Raw genomic sequence first — 24120 nt, forward strand, 5'->3', positions numbered from 1 at the left:
GTAGGCCTAACTCTTTTCTTTATGAACATATTTTTGCCATTAATGCTCTGCTGTTTATTTACAATAACGGACTATCTTTGGGAATAGCATTATTTTTATTATTGTTAATAGGTAATACTTACCTGAAATAGACTTGCGTGTATGTTACGTCCCGCTGTTAACCATGTGTCCCTTCTACAGAACATACTTGAAGTATTTTAGTTAGTACAGAAGGCTGTGCTGGTTTGCGTCCGTATTAGATGTATTGATTCTGAGTTTGTCACTCTGGATATTTCTTTTATATATAGGAATCTTTGACGTATGCAACCATTTATTTGTTCATTTACTTTCTTTACTCCGTTACAGCGATAAACTAGTGCACAGACTCAAGTTGCACCAGGGAGGTTCAGAATGGATATTAGGAAAAATTTCTTCACTGAAAGGGTTATCAAACACTTAGGGACATAGTTTAGTGGGGGACTTGGCAGTGCTAGGTTAATGGTTGGACTAGATGATCTTAAAGGTCTTTTCCAACTTAAATGATTCTATGATTATTCTTTAGCCTGTTGGAGATAAATTCAGAGAACCAATTTTATGTCAAAGCCTGGGCCATATGTTTGTTCCCTCTTCCATGTTATTCTGTGATAATCTCTGTTTAACTTTCTTGGGTTTGCTGTTACGGGAAAGGGGGCCATTACAAAGTGACATTAAGATTTGGCAGATGATGAATGGTTTTAGTCTACAGAGTTTTGATTTTGATCATCTCTGTTCTGAGTCAGAATTGTATCAAGGTTGAAAATGGTATGGTGTAAGTAATCTCTCTGTTTAATTTAACCACAAACGTTCACTTATTACACCACCCACGTGTTATGGAGATCTGAACAAAACTTCAGGGGTTCTCTGATGAAATAATAAACTAGAGATTATAGATCGTTGCAGTTTATGCTGCTTTAGTAAAATCCCCCTAAGCTTTGCCCTTTATGTGGAGCTTGGTATGATCAAGCATTCCTGTCTGAACGTTTCTGCCTTGGGATCAGTTTCTGCTCTGTTGAAGTTTTCTCCTTTTTATTCATTTGGTGTTCAGGTTAGTAATCAAGCCCAAATCTTGACCTCAGACTTGACTGCAAAATGTCTGAGGCCCATTGGCTGTGACATGCACCACTATGAAATGCATTTATTTATGGTTCCTTTCCATAGGATTTTTTTCCCCTAAGCATTCTGCTTATGAATAATAAGGGAGTTTGGCAGGTTTTTTGTTTTTTTTTAATCTGTACATCAAATACAAAATTAAACAAGCAGTCAGTGATCTGAGAAGTAACAGTCTGTTTTGACCCTATGTGGGGTCCTATAGATTGCATTAAACTTCAGGACAGGAGCCTCAAATGAGATTTATTTTCCTTGTTCTGTAAGCCAATGAATATCTTTTTGCATTAGTTTCTTCGTGAAGCCATTGCTGGTTTGATTCATTACTGTGCCTTGTGCTAGAAAAAGGGGATCAGCAGTACCGATACTTTAAGGAGAGAAGAGTGGTTAGGATTAACTTTTAATATAACAAAGAAGCAAAGAGAGAATTTTTGCCAAATAGATTACCAACTGGTGCAATAGATGCGTAACTGTTTAAGTGAACTTGCACTGAACTTGGTCTGAGAACCTCTCCCAGAGGTTACATTTTACTTCTCTAGTTTTGAAACAGCTTCTGTGATTATGTGTGCATACACCCACGGAGAGAAAATCCCAATTGTTTAAGTAATCAAAACACTGTTTTCCCAACTGTGGGCTGTTACAGAAAAGCTACGTTTATAATGATGCTTATTCATAGAAGAAAGTGAGACTACTTTTTATGGAGATCCTGTAAAAGTGAAGTTGCTCCCCCTGCCTCCCCAATGTATGTATGCACAGCTTTAAGTGCTGTATTCTCTGACCAGAGATAAAGTTGGTGTGGCAGAATATGTAGATGCTTTGAAAGAAAGGAACTTTATTCTGTCGCTGTTAACATGTTCAGTTAAATTGTCCTTTTATGCAAAAATATTTCCGTAGAAGAGAAAGTGTACAAATCTTTTCCCATTTAACATTTCTGCCTTTGTAATACTCTGTGTGCACAAGGCAAACTATGAGTTCTTGCCCTTTGATTTCTCAGTTGTACTGTCACATCATTTTCAAGGTAAAGCAGTAGTGTGATACTTTGTCGAGAGTCCAAGCATTTGAGGAAGATACTGGCAACTTAGAAGCTTGATGGTTGTCATTAACCAAGGAATTTGCACATTAATTGAATTTTATGTTATAATGTACTGTAGCAAGCCTTTATATTACCACAGTCCAACGAAACATCAAAGTACTGAGTGTTTGGTCATACTTTTTGATTTACATGCATGCACTTGAGTAACACACCAGGCGAAAGAACGTTGTATTTCCGTGAAGGAAGTGTTGGTGTGGTGAAAGGGGAAGAGTCAACTCCCTTTTTTCTCTAGTTAGGGCAACTAAAACTTTTCATGTGATTGAACCACCACCTGTCTTTGAGGGTGCAGAGAGGAGCTGACAAGATGTGGTGTTGCATCTTAGGACTGTGATTATTAATTTTTTTTCTCCTTTCTGTTCTACAAATTTGAACGCTTGATGTTTCTCATGCCCTCTGTGCTGAAACTTTACTCTTGTATTTCGTGTATCTGATTTGAGAGGCATTAATTTCAAAATAAAATATCTGTTCATCCGTGTTTTAGTGGTTAGGGATTGCCTGGGAGATGCATTGCAATCTCAAGCAGAACTGTTAGGATACTCTGCTCAAGTCTGTCACACAAGCATTTCATCTCTGCCTCACTAGCCCTTAGAAGTCCTTTTAAAGGGAATTTCCAGTGGACACAAGAATGTAAGACTCTTCTCTTGTGTTGCTTAACTTCACCTGCCTTGATCTTTTGACAAATACATAAGAATATCTCCCAACTATTCAGAGGCAGTTTCTTGTCTCTGCAAATGCTGGCAATGAACACATTGTGTTTGTATTAATCCATTACTTACCATCCTTCATTTACAGTAAAGGACTGTTCTGTATTCTTCAAAGTAATAACATATCAGGCATGTTTCACTGAGTTTTCTGAAGCATTTGCTATTCAGGGCAGCAAAGACTGTGTTGAAGTGCTGTCAATATTTGTTGTGTTATCTGTCTGTAATACCATTATGGTAACTGAAGAAATCGAGAAGTAGAGAATAAGAAAAGGAATGACAGCTCAAATTAGTGGGTTTATTAGACTTCATTTGTTACTGTTACTTATCATTAACTATGAAAGTGCCTCAGGACCTCTCAAGAATGGGCTTAATTGTGTTTTCATTAGAGAGTCACAGAGCCATATTCTCCAGTTTCTAACTAAACTGGATTTTTAATATTCTATGTAGCCACAATAGGAGATCCCTTAAATTCAAGGTCTTCAAAATCTTTATCCAAAAATTTACACTTGGTGTTCGTGGAATAATTTTTTGAAGGGAACCTTGTAGCAACACTGGGTGTATAGGACAGTCCTTTGCACTATTTAGACCTTAACCAAAAGTAGGTATTTTTCAGCTGAAGCTAAACCAGTAGGCCTCTAACAAATTGACTTGAGTTGTATCAGAAATATGTAACTACCTGGCTGCATCTATTTAATTGTCTTCTCTTTTTAGCCATGGGGTTCAATCCTAAGGAATTGGAACTTCTTAGCTGTAACGCATCCTGGATATATGGCATTCCTGACATATGATGAAGTGAAAGCGAGGCTGCAAAAATACAGCACTAAGCCTGGGAGGTGAGAGGTTTTGCTGATTATTGCTTTCCAAATAAACTTGCTGTCTCAGAAGCTACATAATTACTGTAGGTTCATAATTCTATTTTACATGATACTTATACTTAGTGCACTATCAAAGGAGTGAATTTTTGGCCTTTTTTTTGGTAACAAGAGTGAATCAAAGTAGTAGTAGATTATTTTTATACTTGTGGTTTTATTTACATCAAAATGTATTTTTAAAAATAGTTTAATACTAAAGCTCAGAAATCCACATTCAAAAATTGCTGACCTTTTAGAGTTTAAGACAGGAATTTTGTTTTTTATGCCAGAACTCTTCTACAGTGTTATGAAGCAAAAAAATATTGTATTAGCACACAAAAGTCTAAAGTACAAAAAAAAATAAATTTGAAATTACATTGCTTCTCCTTTCTTCTTCTGAATTAGGTACAACAAGCAATGCATTCTTGAAAAGCATATTTGAAAATATAATTTGCTTTTCAAAATTTGCATTGAGTTGTTGCTTAATAGTAAAGTAGAAATCATCTTAACTTCTTTCATGGTAGCACACATTTATGAATTTAATCAGTGCTTATGTGTTCCTTTTATGTTGATTTTTTTTTTTTTTTTCTTTGCCAGTAATGGTTCTTTATCACAAACTCTGCACCTAGAAAAAGAATCTGTCTGATTAAATATCATGATATGTAGAATTTTTAAATAAAGTCTGTGGTGCTATACATACTGAATTATTCAAACAACCTTTGCCATTTATGCCACTTCTCCTGTTCTTCGTTCAGGTTTGAAAAACAAAAATTCATTAATGAATTTAATCCTATATTAGTTTTATTTTGCTGCTTTTACCTTTCAGTTGTGAAGCTTTTTTCCCTAATATGTAGTTGTCTAACTTTGCTGCAGGATCACATGTACACATAGTGCATCATTTTGAAACTTGTTAGAGAAGTCTAGCAACAGTTATACACATATTCTGTACTTGGTTTCTTTTGATTTTTAGCAAAAAATATACTGTATCTTATTAAGTTACCTGGCTGGTCAAGTGCATATATACAAGAATCTTGTGGTTCCAGTAGAATAACATTGATTTTTTTTTTTTAGCTTGGCACTCCTCAACACTACTACGGAAGTCAGATAACTAGGTTGATTTTGAGTAGTTGCTATATGTAGTATTTGCTCTATTGATTCTGATTCTGTAATTATAAAAGAGAAGTAATAGAGAAATTATCCAAATTTGCCTTTATGTTCCTTGTAAATAGAATTAATTTTAAGATAAGTTTCTACTGCATATCAGAAAATGACTTTCTGAATTGCTTAGGTGAAATGGTGAAGTGTGACAGGGGAGATATGAAGTTGCTTCTTTAATCTGTCTAAAACATCCTGGAAATTACAAGATTCTCTTCAAATAAATAGTTTTTACTTCAGTGTGAGGTTGACCCTATTGAAGGTTGTAAGTGCTATGCCAAACTTCAGGGAGGTTAAGATTTCTCATTTTAAACAGTTTGGAAGGAAATAAAATATTGATGTATAATTAAGAAAAGCTGCTCTATAATACAAAATTGACTTTTTGGTATTTCACTGTGGGATGCTTTTCTGAGTGAGGTTTTTGCATATGAGGTAGTGTCTGACATGAAAGGGACTAAAGTTTTTAGTAAGAAGAACTAAACATGCCCGATACTATTGCCTGTAATCTTTGTTTTCCTCCTACTGTACTCTGTCTATATTATGTATACTCCCAGCTATCACCTGTAACACACAAGTATTGAAATTTAAGTCTGGTTGGATTGGTATTATCTGGTATTTTCTGAAGTAGAAGTGATATTTCTTCTGTTATGTTCACCTCTTCTCATACACCCAAAATTAACGTTGCTAGTAGAGCAGGTTTTGTTATTCATCATTCACGTTTGTTGCATCTAAAGATGTTTTATATTTTCCCTTCCATTCATTCAGGTTATTGGCCTGTGTATGCACAAAAGGTATATGTTGTAACTAGGGAGACTTGATAGTATAATATGCTGTTCTTGAAACGATTTATGGGTGTGTCTAAATATACATAATAGGACTATTCACAGTGTATGTGCAGCTTTCACTTTGAGAACTAGAAAGCAAGCAAATGAAAAGTTGGGGGTAGGGTGCTATTGTTACCTTATTTCTGCCCATGAGGAACTGGCAGCATAAAAGATACAGGTTTATTTAAGGCTACACAAAGAAAACATGGCAGAATTGGAAGTCTGACCCAAATCTTCAGGGACCTAATTCAATGTCTTTACCAGAGGCCATCCCTGCTCTCTTCACTTGTTTTGCTGAACTCTGCTTAACATTGACTTTTTATTCGTTTTGTTTTTATTAAGCTACATTTTCAGACTGAGTTGTACTCGCTTGGGACAGTGGGCCATTGGATATGTGACTGGCGATGGGAACATATTGCAGACCATACCTCACAATAAACCTCTGTTTCAAGCTCTTATTGATGGCAGCCGGGAAGGATTGTAAGTACAAATTCCTATAGTCACCATAGATATGAAATACTGTTTTCCTTGTTCTTATAACGCTTATGTGGGTAGTTATTAAAGATATTTAAAACAGAGAATCTTCGTATGGTGTTTAGCATTCCTTTGGAGTTTAAGGACTTTCCCTTTTATTCATTTCAAAAACACTTGTTTCCATTAACCAAAGCTGGCAAAAGTTAACCAAAGCCATATCTCATAGCAGATGAATTCCAGGAGTCCCAAATGCACTAAAGCTTATTAAACGGTTACTACTGCCAGTTACTTGTGTGTCTAACTCTGGACAATGAATTGAAAGCTGTGTAATTGCTTTTTTATATATTGTGCAGCCAGAACATTTTCCAGGTTCTAAGAGTTTCCTGAAAAGATTTATAATAGAATCTAAGTTTATAGAGAAAAGTAGTATGTTTTTACTAGGTTGACTGAAGTTGCAGACAAGTTTTTGGTGTCAGAATCTTTTCACTGGGATACATGTTTTGATATATCCACGTGTTCATAATGAAAAAAAAAAAAACAAAAAACAACATGGGAAGATTGATCAAATCTCAAAAAAAGATTGAGAAACCCTTTACAATCTTGCAATTTTTCTCAGTACTGCACAGTCCAGTAATTTTCTTCCAGGTATGGTGATTTCATACCTGTAATGAAAACCACACTTATAATGGTAATGTTTCTTCTTGACAAAAACTGAGCAAACAAAAGCTAGAGCTGAGAATATTTAATGCAGAGTGAAGTTTTTGTATCCTATGTAAATACAGCTTTCTCACAGTATGACTTAAAAACATGACTTTCAAGAAGCTATTTCCAAGTTAGAGGTAACATAAATCTGAATCTAGAACAACTTCGGGTCTCTGTAATACCATTTTAACCTGTTATTAATTTCCCCACAGGATTGAAAAGCCACCATTTCATCTTGCTTAAAGTCCAGTCTGCATTTTGGATTCTCAGTGTACTTCTTGTCATAATATACACAGATATACACGTATATATTATTATGATGTGTGATGCTCACAGTGGAGAGATCACAGGAACACATACAAATATAAGCTCACTGTGAAATGAAGATCTAAAATAATACTCTGTTGAGCTACCCCCAGAAAGTTATCTGCTAATCAAAGCTCAGATGCATTCTGGTGGTAGCTATGCATGTGGTGTCAAAATCTCTCCTGTGGTTTTATAAATAGACTTGAGCATGTGTCAAAATGCATATGTAGCAATTCAGTTACACCCAAAAGATAAGAAAGCTGGCTGAGGAAAGATGATGCATTTTAGTTAATATCTACTGTGACTTAGTCTGACCCTTTGAAATTTCATAGGTATTATTTAGCTAATAAAGCTACAGAACTGTGCGTATTTATAACAATCTTCTTGTAATGCAGCTATCTGTTCCCAGATGGAAGAAGTTATAATCCTGATTTGACAGGATTATGTGAACCTACACCACATGATCACATAAAAGTCACACAGGTATGTTGCAGAGTTTGTAACTTATTTTGTAATCTTCACTTCCTCTAGTATCTCATCTAGCAATGATAATAAGCTTTTATAAAATGTGAGAAATAAATTCATAAGGATGAAAATATGCTGCTGATAGAAGGGCTTAGGTGAAGAACAGGGTAATAATCCTTTAAACTCTAGAGCCTATGGTGATGCAGACAGCATGTCTTAGAAAGTTTTGTTTATTCTAAGCCTCTTCCAAGTGAGAAATGTGTTAATGGTTATTAAAGATTTTTCTGGTATTTATGTTACAGGTTTACGTAGCTTGATGTTTCCTTGCTAATAGCATGTGGGAATACAGAACTAAAACAGATCTAATGATAGTTTTGAAGCCTAAATAAGAATGGTACAGTTTGTTGACAGGTCTAGGAGGAAAAGTATAGTTCATCTATCACGAAGATAACGGGTCCAGGATCTCTCTCCTTTCTTCTTTGTCTGTTGTGCAAATTGAAAGAGAGATCAGGGAAAAGCAACAGAAATCATTAAGTGCCTAAAGGGAATCACTCTGCAGAGAAAATTACGAGTATCTAGATGTGATTGTAGTCTTGTTAAGTGATGTTGTGATAAATTCTTGTACAGATATTTAATACTCAAGTAATAGGAAGTAGCCACCACAAGACAAATGATTGATTAAAAATGATGCTGAGATTAGCACTAGAAGCTTAAGGTGTACCGTGTAGAGCATTTTTCCTGACAAAAGCATCTGGAAGTCTTGGGGGTTTGTTCAAAGACAGACAGACAGACTAGATACAAGCCGTACGTTTCAGATGGTCTTCCGTTTCTTCAGAGGAGACTGGATGACCTGCTGAATCTTTTGCAATTCTGAGTGCTCTATGTCCATTCCACCTCCAGAAATATTTTAGAAAAGAAGTATTCCATACCATTATGAAAATACCTGTTTCCTAGTTAAGAGAATTGCTAAAAAGAATTACCTGAAGAAAGTCTGAGTACTTCCATTTCTCTGACTTCCCTCTTTTCTGTCCAGTCTTAAAATAGTAATGAAAAAGTAATGCAGAGATATCAGATATTTGTGTTGCACAGAATGATTTTCTAGCCTGAAATACTTTCTTTTCCTCAAGGAAAGGAAAAGCAGCTTAGACATTCCTAGTGATTACCTTGTTCTTCACAAGCCGGTCATGTTGCATTTTGAATTCACTGAATGAATCCAGTTGCTTCTGAACTTGTACTTAATGAGGACACCATTAGTTAATTCTGATGGTAATTCAGCAGTCTGAAGTATGTGAATGCTGCTTTAAATAATATATAACTGAAGTAGTTTAAAGCTGTCACTAGAGCTACTTAAACTATGAAAAGATGGCATAAAAATGTCTGCAGGTCTAGATTACTGCAGATGCATTCTTTGCAAGAGCTCCATCATAAGCATCTTTAGTACATACTGACTGCAGTTGCAGATACGACCTGTCTCTTATTTATCTCCCCTCCCTTTACTCAGCAGTAGCTAGTTATTTTCCTGTGACCTGGATTCTACTTATTTTAAGCTTTCAACATTTGATTTTTTTAAGACTAAAAAAGCTTTATTTCTACACAAATGCATTTGATTGCCAGTTCCCCAACAATACCTAATTCTAGAAAACTGTTTTGGACTCAAGTTTTATCTATTATTTATTCCTCCTGAAGGTGTTCTTGTCCCTTCCTGTCAGTCTTGTAAGGATAAAAAGTACTGAATGATCTGGGCGTGATTGTTGCCATGTTATCCTGGGGGGTATTCTTGCCATACTTCCTTCACAAGGGTTGTTTACTTCAATTAACCGTACTACTATACCACATTCTTGCCGGAGCTAGAAAACCCTCTTCCTTATCAGTTTTCAATCCAATAACTTTTTATTAGTCCTAAACTCATACCTAGGGAAAGAAATCCCAGTTTTGTTCCCGTTCATCACGTAATTTCTCACTTACAACCATGTGTTCATCATCTTCCTTTTAACTGCAACTGAGGAAAAGCAGGATGTAGGCCTTGCCATAGTAGTTGCATATGAGAAGTCTGTAGAAAACCTAATAGGCACAGCTATTTTAAACTCTTATTTGTAGCATGTGTTGTAGTATATCAGAGGTTTGAAGAAGCAAAAAAAGTAAGCTGTTTCAGTAACCTTAGTGTGGCTTTTAAATAGAACAGTAGCAATAGTCTCCTTGACGAATAAGTGGGTTGGCAAAGAGGGGACTCAGAGAAATGTTTGTCATTACTTGTGCTTAAGTATATTATTTGTGAAGAAATCACAGAAAAGAAATAATCACTTGACTTTTTTTGTTACAGGAGCAGTATGAATTGTACTGTGAAATGGGTTCCACTTTTCAGCTGTGTAAAATCTGTGCAGAGAATGACAAGGATGTGAAGATAGAGCCTTGTGGACACCTCATGTGCACATCTTGTCTTACAGCATGGCAGGTACTGTCATAGTTCAGTTAGTGGAGAAGAGGATGGATTTCTCTGTTACATCTGTGTTTACAGTGTGGGTATATGTTTACTTTTCCAGGCACTCAGTAAAAGGGTTCAAGGACATATATATTTAAAATGATAAACTCTTTCATTTTGTGGATGAATATCTGCGAAAAATAAAGTTCGAAGTCATTAAAATCTGGACTTGTAGGCTTGCCAAGGCCATTTGCTCACAGCTGCTAAGTGGAAACTGTTTTTTCAGTGCAGTGTCTACTCAGACAGTGAAAGCTGGGCATTTGGTGCCGATTTAGCCACCCAGGTCACTTCATGATATATTCAAAAGACATGAAGAGGATAGGTAGCAGTTGGGAGTGGATAACTGACTAGACAGTGTTTTACAAGGAGAAAGGATATCTTTGGTGAGAGAAGAATTCAGTCATTAGTACAAGTCATGAAATGGCCTGTGGAAAAATAAGCTTACGGTTCTTGTGTTTCATGTTAATATATAAAGCACTAAACCACCTAAATTTAGACAGTTGTCGTGGTAAGAGATTGAGTGGATTGGAAACCGATCTCTCAGTGTCATTTACAGAATATCTCAAAAAACATTCTTCCTGGTGACACAGTTCGGTGTGTTTTGCCCATCTTGTTCATGGACATACCAGTCTGTGGGAAAAGGGAGGACTGATACCTTTTAGTTCAGCGCAGTTAACAAGCATTTGACTTAAAATTTGAGGCCATTCCTCTTTACAACTTGAGACTTTCTCCTAATACGTAGTTCTCAAACTGAATCGATTCCGGCTCCTCCTCTATTCCCCTTTCTTGTTACATATGTATGTTTTCTGGAGAGAGGTCAGGGTCTTCCCATCTCAGGAAGGCCTCTGTGGCACAGTTAGGCACCAGTCTTTGGTTACAAATGTAGTGAAAAGAGTAGAAAGAATCCTTGACTCTAGTCCATTTTTGACCTGGTTTGAAATGAATACGTCTCAGTTAATGAGTTTTCATTCTCATGTTTGAGATACTACTTAAAGTATTATAGTTCTTCTTTTAAAATTTCTAATTAAGAAATTATCATTGGCAAGCCAACACAATGTATTAGAAGTATCATTTGAGTTTTTCTTCCGTTGACAATAAAGCTTACTGAAAAAGGAGTGTTCTCAGTTTCCCATTTTGTGTGCTGAAATTTGAGTTTGATGCTCCAAACACAAATCTTTCAAATTGCCCGCAGATCACAAATTCTGAGAAAATTCCGTTTTAGACATACCCAAATAAGAATATTTATTTCACTACTAAGCAGCTGCTGAGCTGGAACAGTATTTCTCATTTCAGGAGTACCCTTTTCCCTCTGTTCTTACCAGTTTCATTCTGAATTAAAAACACAGAGATCTGACTATGGTAATCTTTCACTTAAAAAAATTCTGAAATTCTGAGGTCTGTAAGGTCTGTAGCTTTTTTTTTTTTTTTTTTTTTTTTTTTTTTTATTGCTTAGCTGAAAGGCTGAAGCAAAAAGAACTGAAATATTTGTACTTTTGATTGCCGGGTGCCTTGTAGCATGGTAGCAGCATGTTCCAGTGATGTGCTCTGATTCTGGAGACTTGAGAAGCCAAAGTCCTCAGTACTCCAGCTAAAGGCTAGGGATTCAGGAAGAGGACAACCAAGCATTTTGGGTTCAGAGAACTGACATGTTCAAAAACATCAAGCTTCATCAGAACATTGCAACCAGCTGTAATCGGCCAGGTACATTTCGGACTTCATTACAAATTTAACTTTTGTATAATTAGTGAGGCAATGAAGAAATATTACACTGTAACAGCGTCAGCTGTTGCAAACTTCTGCTGGCCTAGTGTTTAATTGGCAGCATAATGACTCATTAGGCATGCCTCAAGAGGTCCAATACAGATGTTTTTGGTAAGCAGAAAAAAAAATTGAGTAAGCAATATCAGATCTGCATAGAACACTAAGGATGATTCAGAGTTATTCACCTTTATGGAGATCAGTCTCTCAAATAAGACTTGGTTTCCTTTTGTATTATGCAACAAATGTCGTTCTCTACACAGAAATCTATTCTTGTCTAGAAACTACATCTGAACTTGATTATAAAAGCATATGGGCATATATGTTGTATTGTAAGGTTCACAATAGCTCATGTCTCAGTGTTCTAAATAACCTTTCTGTGGGCATGGACAAACGTGCGTATTCATACAGACATCTCGGATCTCAGTTTTAATTTCTCAGTTGTATTCACACTGTTGAATGAAAGTTTCTGCTGCTGTGATGGTTACCCAATATATTTTGGGGAACTTAATGCATTTGAAAGGAAAGGAAGGAAACTGCTAGCACAGAACTATTTGACAACACAGATATAAGAAAGCCTTGAAAATGAAAAGCTCTGTGCCTCATCTGTAAGGCTGTTTTTAGAAAATGAAACTGAAAAGAACTGTATGAGTAAGGGAGGACTTCTCTGCACTTGACAATGATTACTTCAGTAGGTGCATGTAGTTTGGAGGCAGTCTTTGAGGTCGCAAGTGATTTTGACTAGTGCTTTGTAATTAGAGTGCAAGGCTGCTCAAAGTAGATTACATACGTCTTTCCTGTACAAAATGAAAATCCGGTACTAACCGTGCAAAGACATGACTGTTGTCAGGAGACATCATTTACAGTTATCTGGCCTTGGGTTACAGTTCTTCCACAAACTGTAAAATCATCTGTCAGTTTAGTAAGACTGGCAAGTGTCAAGATAAAAATAATGCTAGAAAAAAATTAAAGCTGTCCTTATATCTGAGAAATCAAAAAGCTGTGCTTTCTTGATGTTAGGTGGGTTGTTTAGAATTAATTTTGGTGTTCATATCTTTTTAGCTGTCGGTCTACCTGACTGCAAATGTGACGCAACATGATTTCTGAATTCAGATTGAATTATCTTGATCTCTCAAAGCTGCAGGGCTCTTTTGGGTGTGTCGTTTGTTGTGTGGTTTTTTAATGTCTTTGGGTTTTTCCTTTTTTTTTTTTTTTTTTAAATTCAAATCTATATTGTGCCTCGATGAAAAAATTTCTTTAAGTGCTTGAAAGACTTCTCTGATATTTTTGTTTATTAGTAGTCTGAAACATACTTTGAAGCTCTTTGATTACTTCTGACGAGGAAAAAGATTTCTGAAATGAGTAAAAGGAATGGAAATAGGTCTGCTTGAAAATCATTTAACGCATTATACCACTTAGAAATTTAAATTCAAGTAATTCTTGTTTCTGATAACATATGAAAACAGTTCCTTGTTTTACATAATTTTTCGAAAATGTAGTGAAGTCCTAGTTCGTTACTTAAACTTGTCAAAAAACATTTGTAGCTTTGGATATTCTGTATGCGTATTGCAGAATGATGGTAATGTTGCAGCTGTGATGGACTGTATATATGTTCTTCAGAGAATAAGCTGCATGCCATAAAGCTCATCTCTATTTTCTAACTTAAAATGAAAAATAAATAGTTTATATTTACTATAAAAGTTATATAATAAAGTACATTCTCTCTGTCTACACTTCTCACCACCTTTCCTCTGAAGAAATACAAAAATAGTAGTCCTACCAGACAAGGTGTTACTTCCTGACCTGCAATACTGAGACAGTTACAATTTTGGCGCTCTGTAGAGATAATGGTTACATTTTGAGTAGTTACTTTTAAGTTAAGTTTAATCTTTTGAAGAGAGACAGCTTTAAAAGTGCAGTCCTTTTACCATTTACTATAGTTAAATATCTATGAATTTGTTTCCTCTTTATTCCAGTCGTTCTTTAGAAGCTCTTAGAGACCTGCTCCAGGCATTTTTGTGTAGAAAAATACAAGACACGCTTTTAGAATTATTTCTGTTTTCTATTTTTAAAACTTTATGTACTTTTTTGTCTTGCTGTAGGAATCTGATGGCCAAGGCTGTCCTTTCTGCCGCTGTGAAATCAAAGGAACTGAACCAATCATTGTGGATCCCTTTGATCCAAGGGATGAAAATTCCAGGTGCTGCAGTATTATTGATAGCTTTAGTATGCCCATGTTGGACTTGGATGATGATGATGATAGAGAAGAGTCTTTGATGATGAATCGTTTGGCTTCAGTCCGAAAGGTAAATTTTCAAATACTGTACAACAGATAAAGCTATATGTTTGTAAATGAAGCTGGCTGTAACTTTAAACAATGAGGGGGTGCACTTCATCCTCTAGGTTTCAGCAACTTACTGAGTAGTTCTCGGGTTGAAAAAACAAAATGCAGCAATACTGCAACAATAATACTGAAGTTGAATAGGAGGGGGGAAAAAATCCAAATTCTCAGCTGATATGAACTTAGTTAACTCTGTTTGTAATGGAGGAAGCATGAATTTACACCAGCTGAGATTCTTGTCCAAAGTACACTGTATGGATAATTCCTTGAACTTCTATTTGTAAGGAACAAAAAATTTCCTATATACAGAATATATCATTAGTTTTCTGCACATGTGTGTATACACATGCGCAGAATGTTTTAGGATTAAACTTGAGTTTCTAAATAGGCTGTAAATACTATTTCTTTGTAAAGGTGACTTGAACCCAATTCATGTTGCACACAAGTAGCTTTTAATCATGTTTCATGTGAGTTGTCTATGATTTTTTTTCTGTGTTTTTACTATTAGATACTTTTAGCGAGAAAAGTATATCTGAGATTATTCATAGTGGCTTTGTGTTTTGGGATGTTTTTTGTCCTGAAGGTGCTTTATGATAAATTCTGGGATCTTTCTTTGGTCATAGCAGATTTTATCACTGATAAATAAGCACTATCATTAACAAAAGCTTATTTTATGCTGGTAGTTTTCACTGCTGTATTTTAGCCTGAAATTGATATTGTCATAGGCCACGCAACACTGAATTTTATAGTGCATTTTCTATATTTTACCTTTTACAAAGGTCATCTAGATTGAATAGTTGCCTTGTAATTAATTTTGGAACATCTTACTCTTCCATTTCCTTATCGTTGTATTTGTTTTTTAAAAGAGAAGTTTTATCCTCATAGCTGAGAATATCTATCAGTTAATATACATACTTCTGGTAGCCTTTCTAGCCTCTTAAGTCATACGAATCATTCTTGTGTATGTAATACAACATGGCCTACTCTTGGGAACAGTTTATCCTTCCTGCCTGGACTTAAATTGCGGTTTGCAGCCTGACCTCTGTGAGATAGCCTTGAATTGATGGGCTTTTGTAACTCTATCACTTCCATGATAAGGTAAAAATGCATTATGCTTTTATTAAAAGAATGAACAATGGGGTTTACTATAAAAAGTCTTGTTTTCAGTATCCACCAAGTGCTTGAGTGCTTTGGTGCTTGCTGTTTTTATGTCATTAATTTCATTGTTCAGTGAAAGAAACCTAATTGTCCCTGAAGTTTAAGGACAGCACTTTCCCCTTTTTGTTAGCCTCTTGAAGTCCTTACTTGAAAATGTTGAATTATCAGGTCATTTGGTGTTTTTCAACTCCTGTTTTCTTCTTAAAACTATTACCAATGGTTGTACAGTGGTGCTCTTAACCACACCACCTGTGTGGAATATGGCATTATTTATATACACTTTTTGTTGGTAATGCCTTTTATCAGCCTTGTCTGTTTCTTTTAATCATTATTCATTTTTCCTACTAAACAGTGCTTCTTCAGAGCCTGCTAGAAGAAATTCTGGTTTTCCTCTGTGGTATAATGCAGGATTTTACTCTTTTTGAATTTTTGTTTTATTTCTTGTTAATGCTGTTAACATGAACATAGTACTGCATAATGGCTGTGTTATAGTAATTTGATTTGTTGAACCAATGGAAGTTAGATGACAAAGACAAAAATTCAGTCCTTGCAGTCAACCTGCTGATACTGTTGTTACTTTGTAATCTCAATGAACAAATTTTTCAGTTCTTATTTAATTGCAAGGATTGTTATATGCTTTCTCAAGATAAAGCTGTTAATCCTTGAAAATCAAATCAGATGATTTTGTCTCAAATCAACAGTCTAGACCATGTGGTATCACTGAGAAAATCTTGCTAGAAGAGGAAAGGTCCAGGGACATGCAGTCCTGATGAAAGTGACTATAGGGCTCCATGGTGTGTTGCAGCAATATTCAAATCAATCCTTATTGTCCTGAAAGCCTTGTGGGAGGGACACTGTTAAAATGTTTCTAAGATGTTACTACCTTAGTAGTTTTCACTGGTTTTGGGACTTCTACTTGGAAATACATTCATAATGAAAAGGATAGTTGCAGTAAGCTAATTTTAGAAGCATACAGAGTCAGGTACATCACTGATTAAGGAGCCTGGGTGGGTTTTTAAGTGAGCTCTTCCTGACAAAATGAAAAGCTGAAAAACACTTTTTGAAATTGTCATTAAAATGTCAAAACGATATCTTTTTTTTTATCACCTTCTGTACCTGTATGAATTATGAATGTAAGTTGGATATCAGAAAAATACCAAGTCTGCAGTTTATCTGTGTCTGAAGTGTAGTCATAAAGTGTAAGAGGTATCTGAATTAAGTCCCTGAAGGACCTCAGACTTGAAATTACTTTAAGGAAAAGAATAATCACAAAGCGACTTACTCATTCTTTAATGGAATAAGTAAATGGATACACTTTAAGAAAAACGAATCATTCTTGCTAGGTGTTGTGTATGACTCAGTAGTGGATCAGCTGTAACAGAGGCTTCAGAGAAATCCACTGCAATTAGTCTGTTTATCTGCCTCATCAAGCAGCTTGGGTTTTTTATTTCAAAATTGTCTTCGGTATTTCTTTATGAAAGAAAGATGAAGAGTGGTGCCAAAACCTCTGTTAATTGTCTCAGTGCTGAGAAGTTTCCAGCCCTGTGGTATCAGATTAGCTAATGCCGTTATTGCCCAAAGTGTTCCTTATACTGTTTGTGCTAGCCAAACACAACGTTATGAAATGCACATTAAAAGCATGTGCAGATTACAGGCTCAGGTAAATAATAAAAATAGCTTTTTTAATTTTTAAAGAGAGCATTTGAGTCTCTAGTAGACTATGTTTATTATTCCATAACGTTTACTATTCCATTGTCCTAAAGAATTAAGAGTTACCTGTCACTTTACCTTGCACAAGATGTAATGATACATTTATTTTAAAAAGAAAGAAAATAAGGAAAATGCATAATGCAGGAGTTCTTGTTAAGAGCAAATATTTTTGAATTTGGTAGTGCCAAGATAAGTGTTTGATCAAAATAATACTACGTGAAAAAATAGAGGAAGGCCCTAAGTGTATAGGAGACTATGAGGTTTTCAGTAGCTTGAAATGAAATAACATTCACTAAAAATACTTTCTTCTAAAACTGGATGAAGTTACCTTGTCTGGGGAGTTACTATCTTCTCTGGAATTAATTGCCTAGCTGTCTGAATGCATCAAAAGCTCACTTTGATTCCCACTGTTACTTTAAAATGCTAGGAAGTTGTCAAAGTTGAAAGCCACTGATTGCCATGATTAGGCTTATTCCAGCAGATGAGTTAGGACAAACTGAACAAATCACGACAAAAGACCTTGGTTGTCAAAATATGGGAGGAGACTATGTTTTTGAGTCCTCCCCTCATTTCCTTATTAGTAAATTGACTTTTTTCTGATTATGGAAAAAGGCATGGATTACGTAGTAATAATGTTTTTCATTTCATTGTATGAAGTACAGGAATACGTAGAAAACTCCTTCAAATATGTATCCAGTATGTATGTTCTTAACTCATACCTAACATGTCACGTCCTTCTTAATGGTACACCTGGTTTGTGGGAATTTATTAAAATCGTGCCATGACAAGAGAGTCCTTAACTGCTTAGTTGTTAAAGATGTAAATGCTGGGAGGCAGTGTGCCTCCTTTAGTTAAAATGTATTTTACTGATTCCCTTGGGCAGCATGGTGCTTACTCTCACAGCCTTAATGCCATCTCCCTCCCTCACATGCGTTTTCTTGGGTCAGCAAAGGAGAGACCAAATAAAGACCAAACCTGGCCATGTAAAAAATGCTTACAGCCATCAGTATTAAGTGGTGTAACTTTATATCCTCATACAAATTTTTAAATCCAGATTATACTAATCTGTCTAGGTCACAATTTATCCTAACAAGAAATAACGAACATGTGAGTTACCGTTATCTGGTTATAAATAAAGAAGCTTCAGGGAACTACTTGGATATGAAAAGTCAACTCCTAGTGTAGGTCTGCTTGGACTTTCTAAGATGTCTCATTACGCAATTTATAAATTTCTGAGTTCACTCCAGCAGGACTTTAAGAACTAGGATAATATTCCTCAGTGAGTCACTTGTTAGGATTTGTGTTGAGTATGCTTTTCATTTGTGCCTATCTATCAGAAAGGCATTTGAAGTGAAAACTCTCGATTCAATAGCCTGACTGTTAATATTTCCATCAGAAAAACATTTGCTAGGAATTGTAATCAATGTCAGAAGCAGGCTTATTCTTGAATTCACAACCACTAGGGTCAAATTGATACCAGTAGCAAATATATCTGATTAAATAACAGAAGTGTAGTCTGCTTTGCAGTACAATTGTGAAGTAAGTCACAGCTGCTTCTCCCTTGGCAGCAGTCATGCCAACCAGATTAAGTCCATGTTGTTACAAAGGAGTCTTATGTTCTTTTCCTTAATTACATCTTTATTGCACAGGTCTGCGTGTGTTGCAGCAGAGCCCCTTTGTATGCTGAAGGTCTGTCTTTTGTCAGTGCCAGTTCATTTGTGTTAGTTCGTGTCTTAATCGCTTTCTTGTTTTATCTTTTTGTCACTGTGCAGCTCTCATTGCTCCTTTATTCCAGTGAACAGAAAATACACAGAAATCTGCAGTAGGTGGCAAACAGAAAAATTTTAAATCTCTTCATCCTTAGGGAGCCTGCCAAAAAGAGTAGCTGTTATGTACATCTGTTAATGCCTTGGTATCCACATGAAATGCAACCATCTTTTTGGCCTAGCTGTTGACAAACATCAAGTGATGCAGCTAGACAAGTTGGGTGGGGCTGGACAGGAAAAATATGGGTTTTTTAAGATGGGAGTATGATGGAAATCTGATATCGAATGCTGAAGAAAACCTGTTTGTTGCTGTGGAGTACTTTGTTTTGGTTTTAATATCAGTAGATTTAAACAAGGAATCGTAATTTTTAGTTTCTCTCAGCAAAGCATTCTTTCTTTAGCACCAAGCAGTGATATGGATTAAGCTTCCTTGTAGGGGAGAGAAACTGCTTTTGCTTGTAGCTCTTCATTTTTTTTTTTTTCCCTCATGCCTTATAAGTAGTTATTTAACCTGTTGGTCATCATCAGTCCACTTTTTGAAATCTCTGGGGCCGCAGCATGTTGCGATAGCATTGTGGCTGTAGATAATAGTAGTTCAGGGGACTGAAAGACTATTTTGTTATTTGAAACAAGACATTGATGTAAGCTTAAATTGAAGTCCTTTCACACGCTTATTACTTTGAAAAATTTCCATTTCATTTTGGCAGTTGTGATTTACCGTCCGTAGAGTTGGTGGGTAGAGAGAGCTAAATACCAAATATATATGGAATCGGGAGTTTATCACATAAATTAAATCTCTTGCTTTAGTGTGGTTAAAAACCATGTCAGGTTTCAAGAATCTTGAACTTTTAAATGAATTTTCATGTTATTCTGGTTTTTGTTACTGCCTACTACGTATTAGGTGTGTCTTTCAGCCGTTTGTTTATGTAAATCTGAAAACAGCTTCAGTCCCCACTGAATAAATGTGAATATTTCCATGATTTCTGGCTCTGCTGGAGCTAGGCTGTTGTTATGATTGGAGAAAAGGTCTGACATGGATGGTGGATGGGACCAGTAGGGTCACTCAGGGATGACTGTGTCATTTTGCCTAGTGATTCTTTAGAGCAGAACTGTGTAAGAGAAGGTTGCCATATAGAAACAGTGATGGATATTCTTAAAATGCTATCACTTAGCTGTGGGTTCATACAACTACATGCAGCGTGATATTTGAGACTGTCAGGTTACTCTCTGAGGAAGTTGCATTAATTAACGTGATGATATGGCAATTAGAACTTAAATTCCAAAGGAACATTTGCTGACCAGTACTGTGTTTTCAGTATTTCCTATTTTACTTTTTCTTTGTTTCCAAATCCTATTACATATAGATCTGTTTCTTAGCTCTTCTGGTGCAATTCCCTACTGACTGAGACACAGTATGTTGTGCAGCACCATAAAAAGTAGAGACTTAACTACAACGCTTTCATTTATTTTAGATCATTTATCTTTTTGGAGGCGTGACCTTATTTGGTTCTATTTCAGGTAATTTGGGAGATAAATACATTTTCTGTCTGCTGAAGCCAAAGCATTGAATATATTATATTACCTGGCTCTTGGCTTTCAGGAATGCTTGATGGACATATAACTAAACTTTGAAAACTAATGCTATTCAATGGTACAATGCTTATTATGCTATTTAACTGATAGATGCTTTCTGTTAAGCAAAATGTATAGACATTCAGTTTATAGTCATTTTATAATTACAGTTGCTCAGGCATGCTTGCAAGATACATATCTAGCTTAGTTATTCAACTTTCTTTAATGTTCAGAGAGGTGAAGCACCTCAATTGTTCATGTGTTTATATTCATGATCTTCCAGTCAAGGTCAGGGACATTAAAGGAAACAAAGAAAATTTAAGGACTAAATTCAAGCCATTTAATATGAACATTGTGACCGCTTCTTCATTGAAAAGAGAAACTGGGAATCTGCTCGTAGGCATGAAGAGCATAAATGTTGAATTGCTCAGTCTCTTGAATGTGTAGTTGTGACACTGAGTTTACACATGTAGTCAAAGTGGTAAGACCCTGAGTATCAACAAAAAAATCATTCTGGCAATGGAATTGCACCTCAGCCTTCTAGCCTTCAACATCTCCTCACTCCTTCCTCTTACTTTTTCTTGTAATGTTATCCAGCAATACTGTGGTGGCTCCTGTTTCTAAAGGAAATCTGGTAGCAATCCCAATTGTATAGAACAGAATATTAAACTAAGCTGTATTACACAGACCGTTGATTAAGGAGTCAGTACACAAGATCTTTTGCCTGGATCTGCTTTTGAATTTATGAAGTTTTCAGATTTTTTTGATATAGCCACTATATATAAAGATAGATAATGCTGTTTACTTGTTTACCTTGTTAAAGAGCTTCCTAGTCTCATCCCTGTCATCACTATGGGGTGTACAGTGCTGATGAGAAAAAATCTTATCAAAAGAGGGGGAAAGATTTGATCAAAGTGAATTAGCCTAAAGATGGGTGCATTTTTGTGAGCAGTTTTTTATGCTTGCCCTAAGATGATGGCAGATTACTGGCCTCTATAAGCAACTTCTACAGCAAGAACACTCGGATGCCTCGGTGCACAAGTGGCCTGAGGCTGATGCTTGGTGTGAATGTCTTCCAGCTACTTATGTCTGCTGTCAGGGAAGGCACAGAGCAACATAAACATCCAGGTTTGCTTACAGTACACTGCAACAAATACAGTGAGTTCACAGAAATCACTAACTAATTTATACAAACAACTAAACTGTGTTTGTTAAAACTGAGCCAGATGAGCTTCAGAAACTGGTTGCGAAAATGGGTGCCGCCTGTATTGAGGATTGAAATCCTTGGTTCCCATGAATTTGAAAAGACAAGTCAAGTAAAAAAAAAAAACCTCACAATTTGTCAGTGGTGGTGGGATGTTAAGAGTGTGTGTGTGTGGTTAGTTCAATATTTGCTAAAATGATGAATTGAATTGTCTTAAAATGATTTTTGTAAATCAGCAAATAAATAAGGAAAGAATTAACTACTTTGCCTACTGACTTGCTGGTAATTTTGATACGCAAGTTTTCAGAAGACACGTACATTCTAATTTCTATGGAAGTATGATTTGAAAATCAGCTGTAGTTAACAGACAATATCGTAGACATCCAGCTTTTAAAAGTATTTTAGATGGAGTACTCTTTATTAATAAAAATGTTATAAAGAGTAGCATTACTACAGTAGAATCTCTACGTTTGTGATTGTTTTCTTTTGTATGGCAAGGTTGCTTGTTTTTTAATCAAATTACTGGAATATATATTCTTTTATTTTCATCATAAGGTAACAAGGATCTTATTTAGTTTTGAGGTAGAATGACTTGCAGGCTTCTTTTCCAGTAACTGTAAGATGAGTACCTATACTGTCTATTAAGTAAAAGAGCAGCAGGGTGTCCATTATGATAAATGTCAGGTAAGTACCTGACAAGTATCAAACGTTTTGGTCATGGAATGGAAGTTCTGTACTTGATCATCAAGTAAGTAGTAATTTTTTTTTTTTTGTTTCTGTCCTGAAGTGCAATGAGAGGCAGAATTCACCTGTGACATCGCCGGGATCTTCCCCTCTTGCACAAAGAAGAAAACCTCTTCCAGACCCTCTGCAAATCCCACACCTTAGTCTTCCACCTGTACCTCCTCGTCTGGATCTTATTCAGAAGGGAGTGGCACGATCACCTTGTGCCAGCCCAACTGGATCACCGAAGGTAAGTTTTACTGAACCGTTATTGCTTTATATATGAATATTGAGAAATTGTATTTGTTTTCAAGGTAAGCTTGCATGTTTGTCTTGGAAGATTGACTCTTCTGAAATTTTCCGTGTGTATTTTCTTTTTCAGGATTTTGCTCTCTCCAAAAGAACTTTAATTCCTTGTAGCTTAGAAAAACTTTAGATTAGATCCATATTGATTAAGTCTCTTATCTCCTTCAGTTGACTTTGATGAGTGCCTGCCCCTTTGCATAGTGCCTTACATAGATGTTTGCGGCTACATGTGTTGTTCAAGTGTGACCTCTCTTTGTCTGATTATATGGTGCTTAGAGACATTGCTGTAATGGATCAGTTCTGTATTAAACACCGATTCATGAAAATAAATAGAAATGAAAATTTCCTGAAAATGAATTTAAAGGTCATTATCTCATTAAAATTATATGTTGTGCTCTGATGATGATTTATGCTCAATTTCTACAGTATCCTTACAAGAAAAATACATACAAATACACCGCTTTCAAAACCTTAAATGGCACGTATTAGGACTCAAGGGAAATAATAATGACTCTATAGCTAATAAATTGTATGCTGTGTTTTGTGAAACTAATGATACTAAAGATTTAGTGATTTTTTTTTTGAGTGGATAAACATGAAAGAGAAAGAATACTGTGTTTGTTGCTCTCTATTATGAGTTGATAATTTTTGTTGTAATTGCTGTATAGAGAGGGGGAATTAAATTTAAATTTTTCATTTTTAGATGATTAATTCAAATTCAAGTTCAAAACATGACTTGAAAGCTGTGTGCTCATAATAATCCAATACGAAATACCCTATTTATTTCATGAGGTTTTTACCTCAAACTTGAAAATCAACCTCTTTTTAAGATTCTAGCAGTTTATAATTTAAAGGAAAAAATAGAAGTTTCGATAGTTTCTTTAATCTTCTTTCATCACTTTTTTTATTATACAAGGGAATTTATAACACATTGATCATATATGGTAAGCATATGGCACATTCATTAAAAATTAATTTTACAATAGCATATTTTTTACCAAGTGGATGTCTTAAAAACCAGAAAATCAGAAATTCCATTAATAGTGCTTTAAGATTTTTGGTGACATTATTTTGAAAATGCCATGTTTTTTTCCTTGAAACTTTTCCTGAGAAAAAAATAAAATTTAAGTTGTGCAATAAGGGAAATAAGATGGGGACAACAAAAAATGATTTCATACTTTCAAAAAATGCATATTTAAAAGAAAACACAAAAAGACAATTTAGTCTTGCCAAGGCCCAAGGCTACTACTTCAGTCAAAAAAATCTTCTCTTTTTCTGCAATGCAAAACTATAACTATAAGCTATAACAAAATCTTTGGACCCAGCCTGATCTGGGTTCAGTTCCTGCCTTGATAGTGAGAATAACTATTTTTCTAAGAAAGCAGCTGAATTAAACACACATTTACT

General features: G+C 35.5%; 1 protein-coding gene across 8 annotated transcripts in view; it reads left to right on the forward strand.

Annotated features, from left to right (window-relative positions):
* The window catches only part of CBLB (Cbl proto-oncogene B), a 129393-nt gene that overhangs the window by 81500 nt on the left and 23773 nt on the right, over nucleotides 1-24120 (forward strand). For all 8 annotated transcript variants that reach the window (XM_086463588.1, XM_086463645.1, XM_086463612.1 and 5 more), the window contains 6 exons: nucleotides 3631-3752; nucleotides 6092-6229; nucleotides 7627-7714; nucleotides 10017-10148; nucleotides 14036-14239; nucleotides 22472-22657. In XM_086463588.1, coding sequence (XP_086319714.1) covers nucleotides 3631-3752; nucleotides 6092-6229; nucleotides 7627-7714; nucleotides 10017-10148; nucleotides 14036-14239; nucleotides 22472-22657 — 870 coding nt within the window. The remainder of the gene's footprint in view (nucleotides 1-3630; nucleotides 3753-6091; nucleotides 6230-7626; nucleotides 7715-10016; nucleotides 10149-14035; nucleotides 14240-22471; nucleotides 22658-24120) is intronic.

This window comes from Leptosomus discolor, chromosome 1 (genome assembly GCF_034619465.1).
Source record: "Leptosomus discolor isolate bLepDis1 chromosome 1, bLepDis1.hap2, whole genome shotgun sequence".
Classification (NCBI taxonomy): domain Eukaryota; kingdom Metazoa; phylum Chordata; class Aves; order Leptosomiformes; family Leptosomidae; genus Leptosomus; species Leptosomus discolor.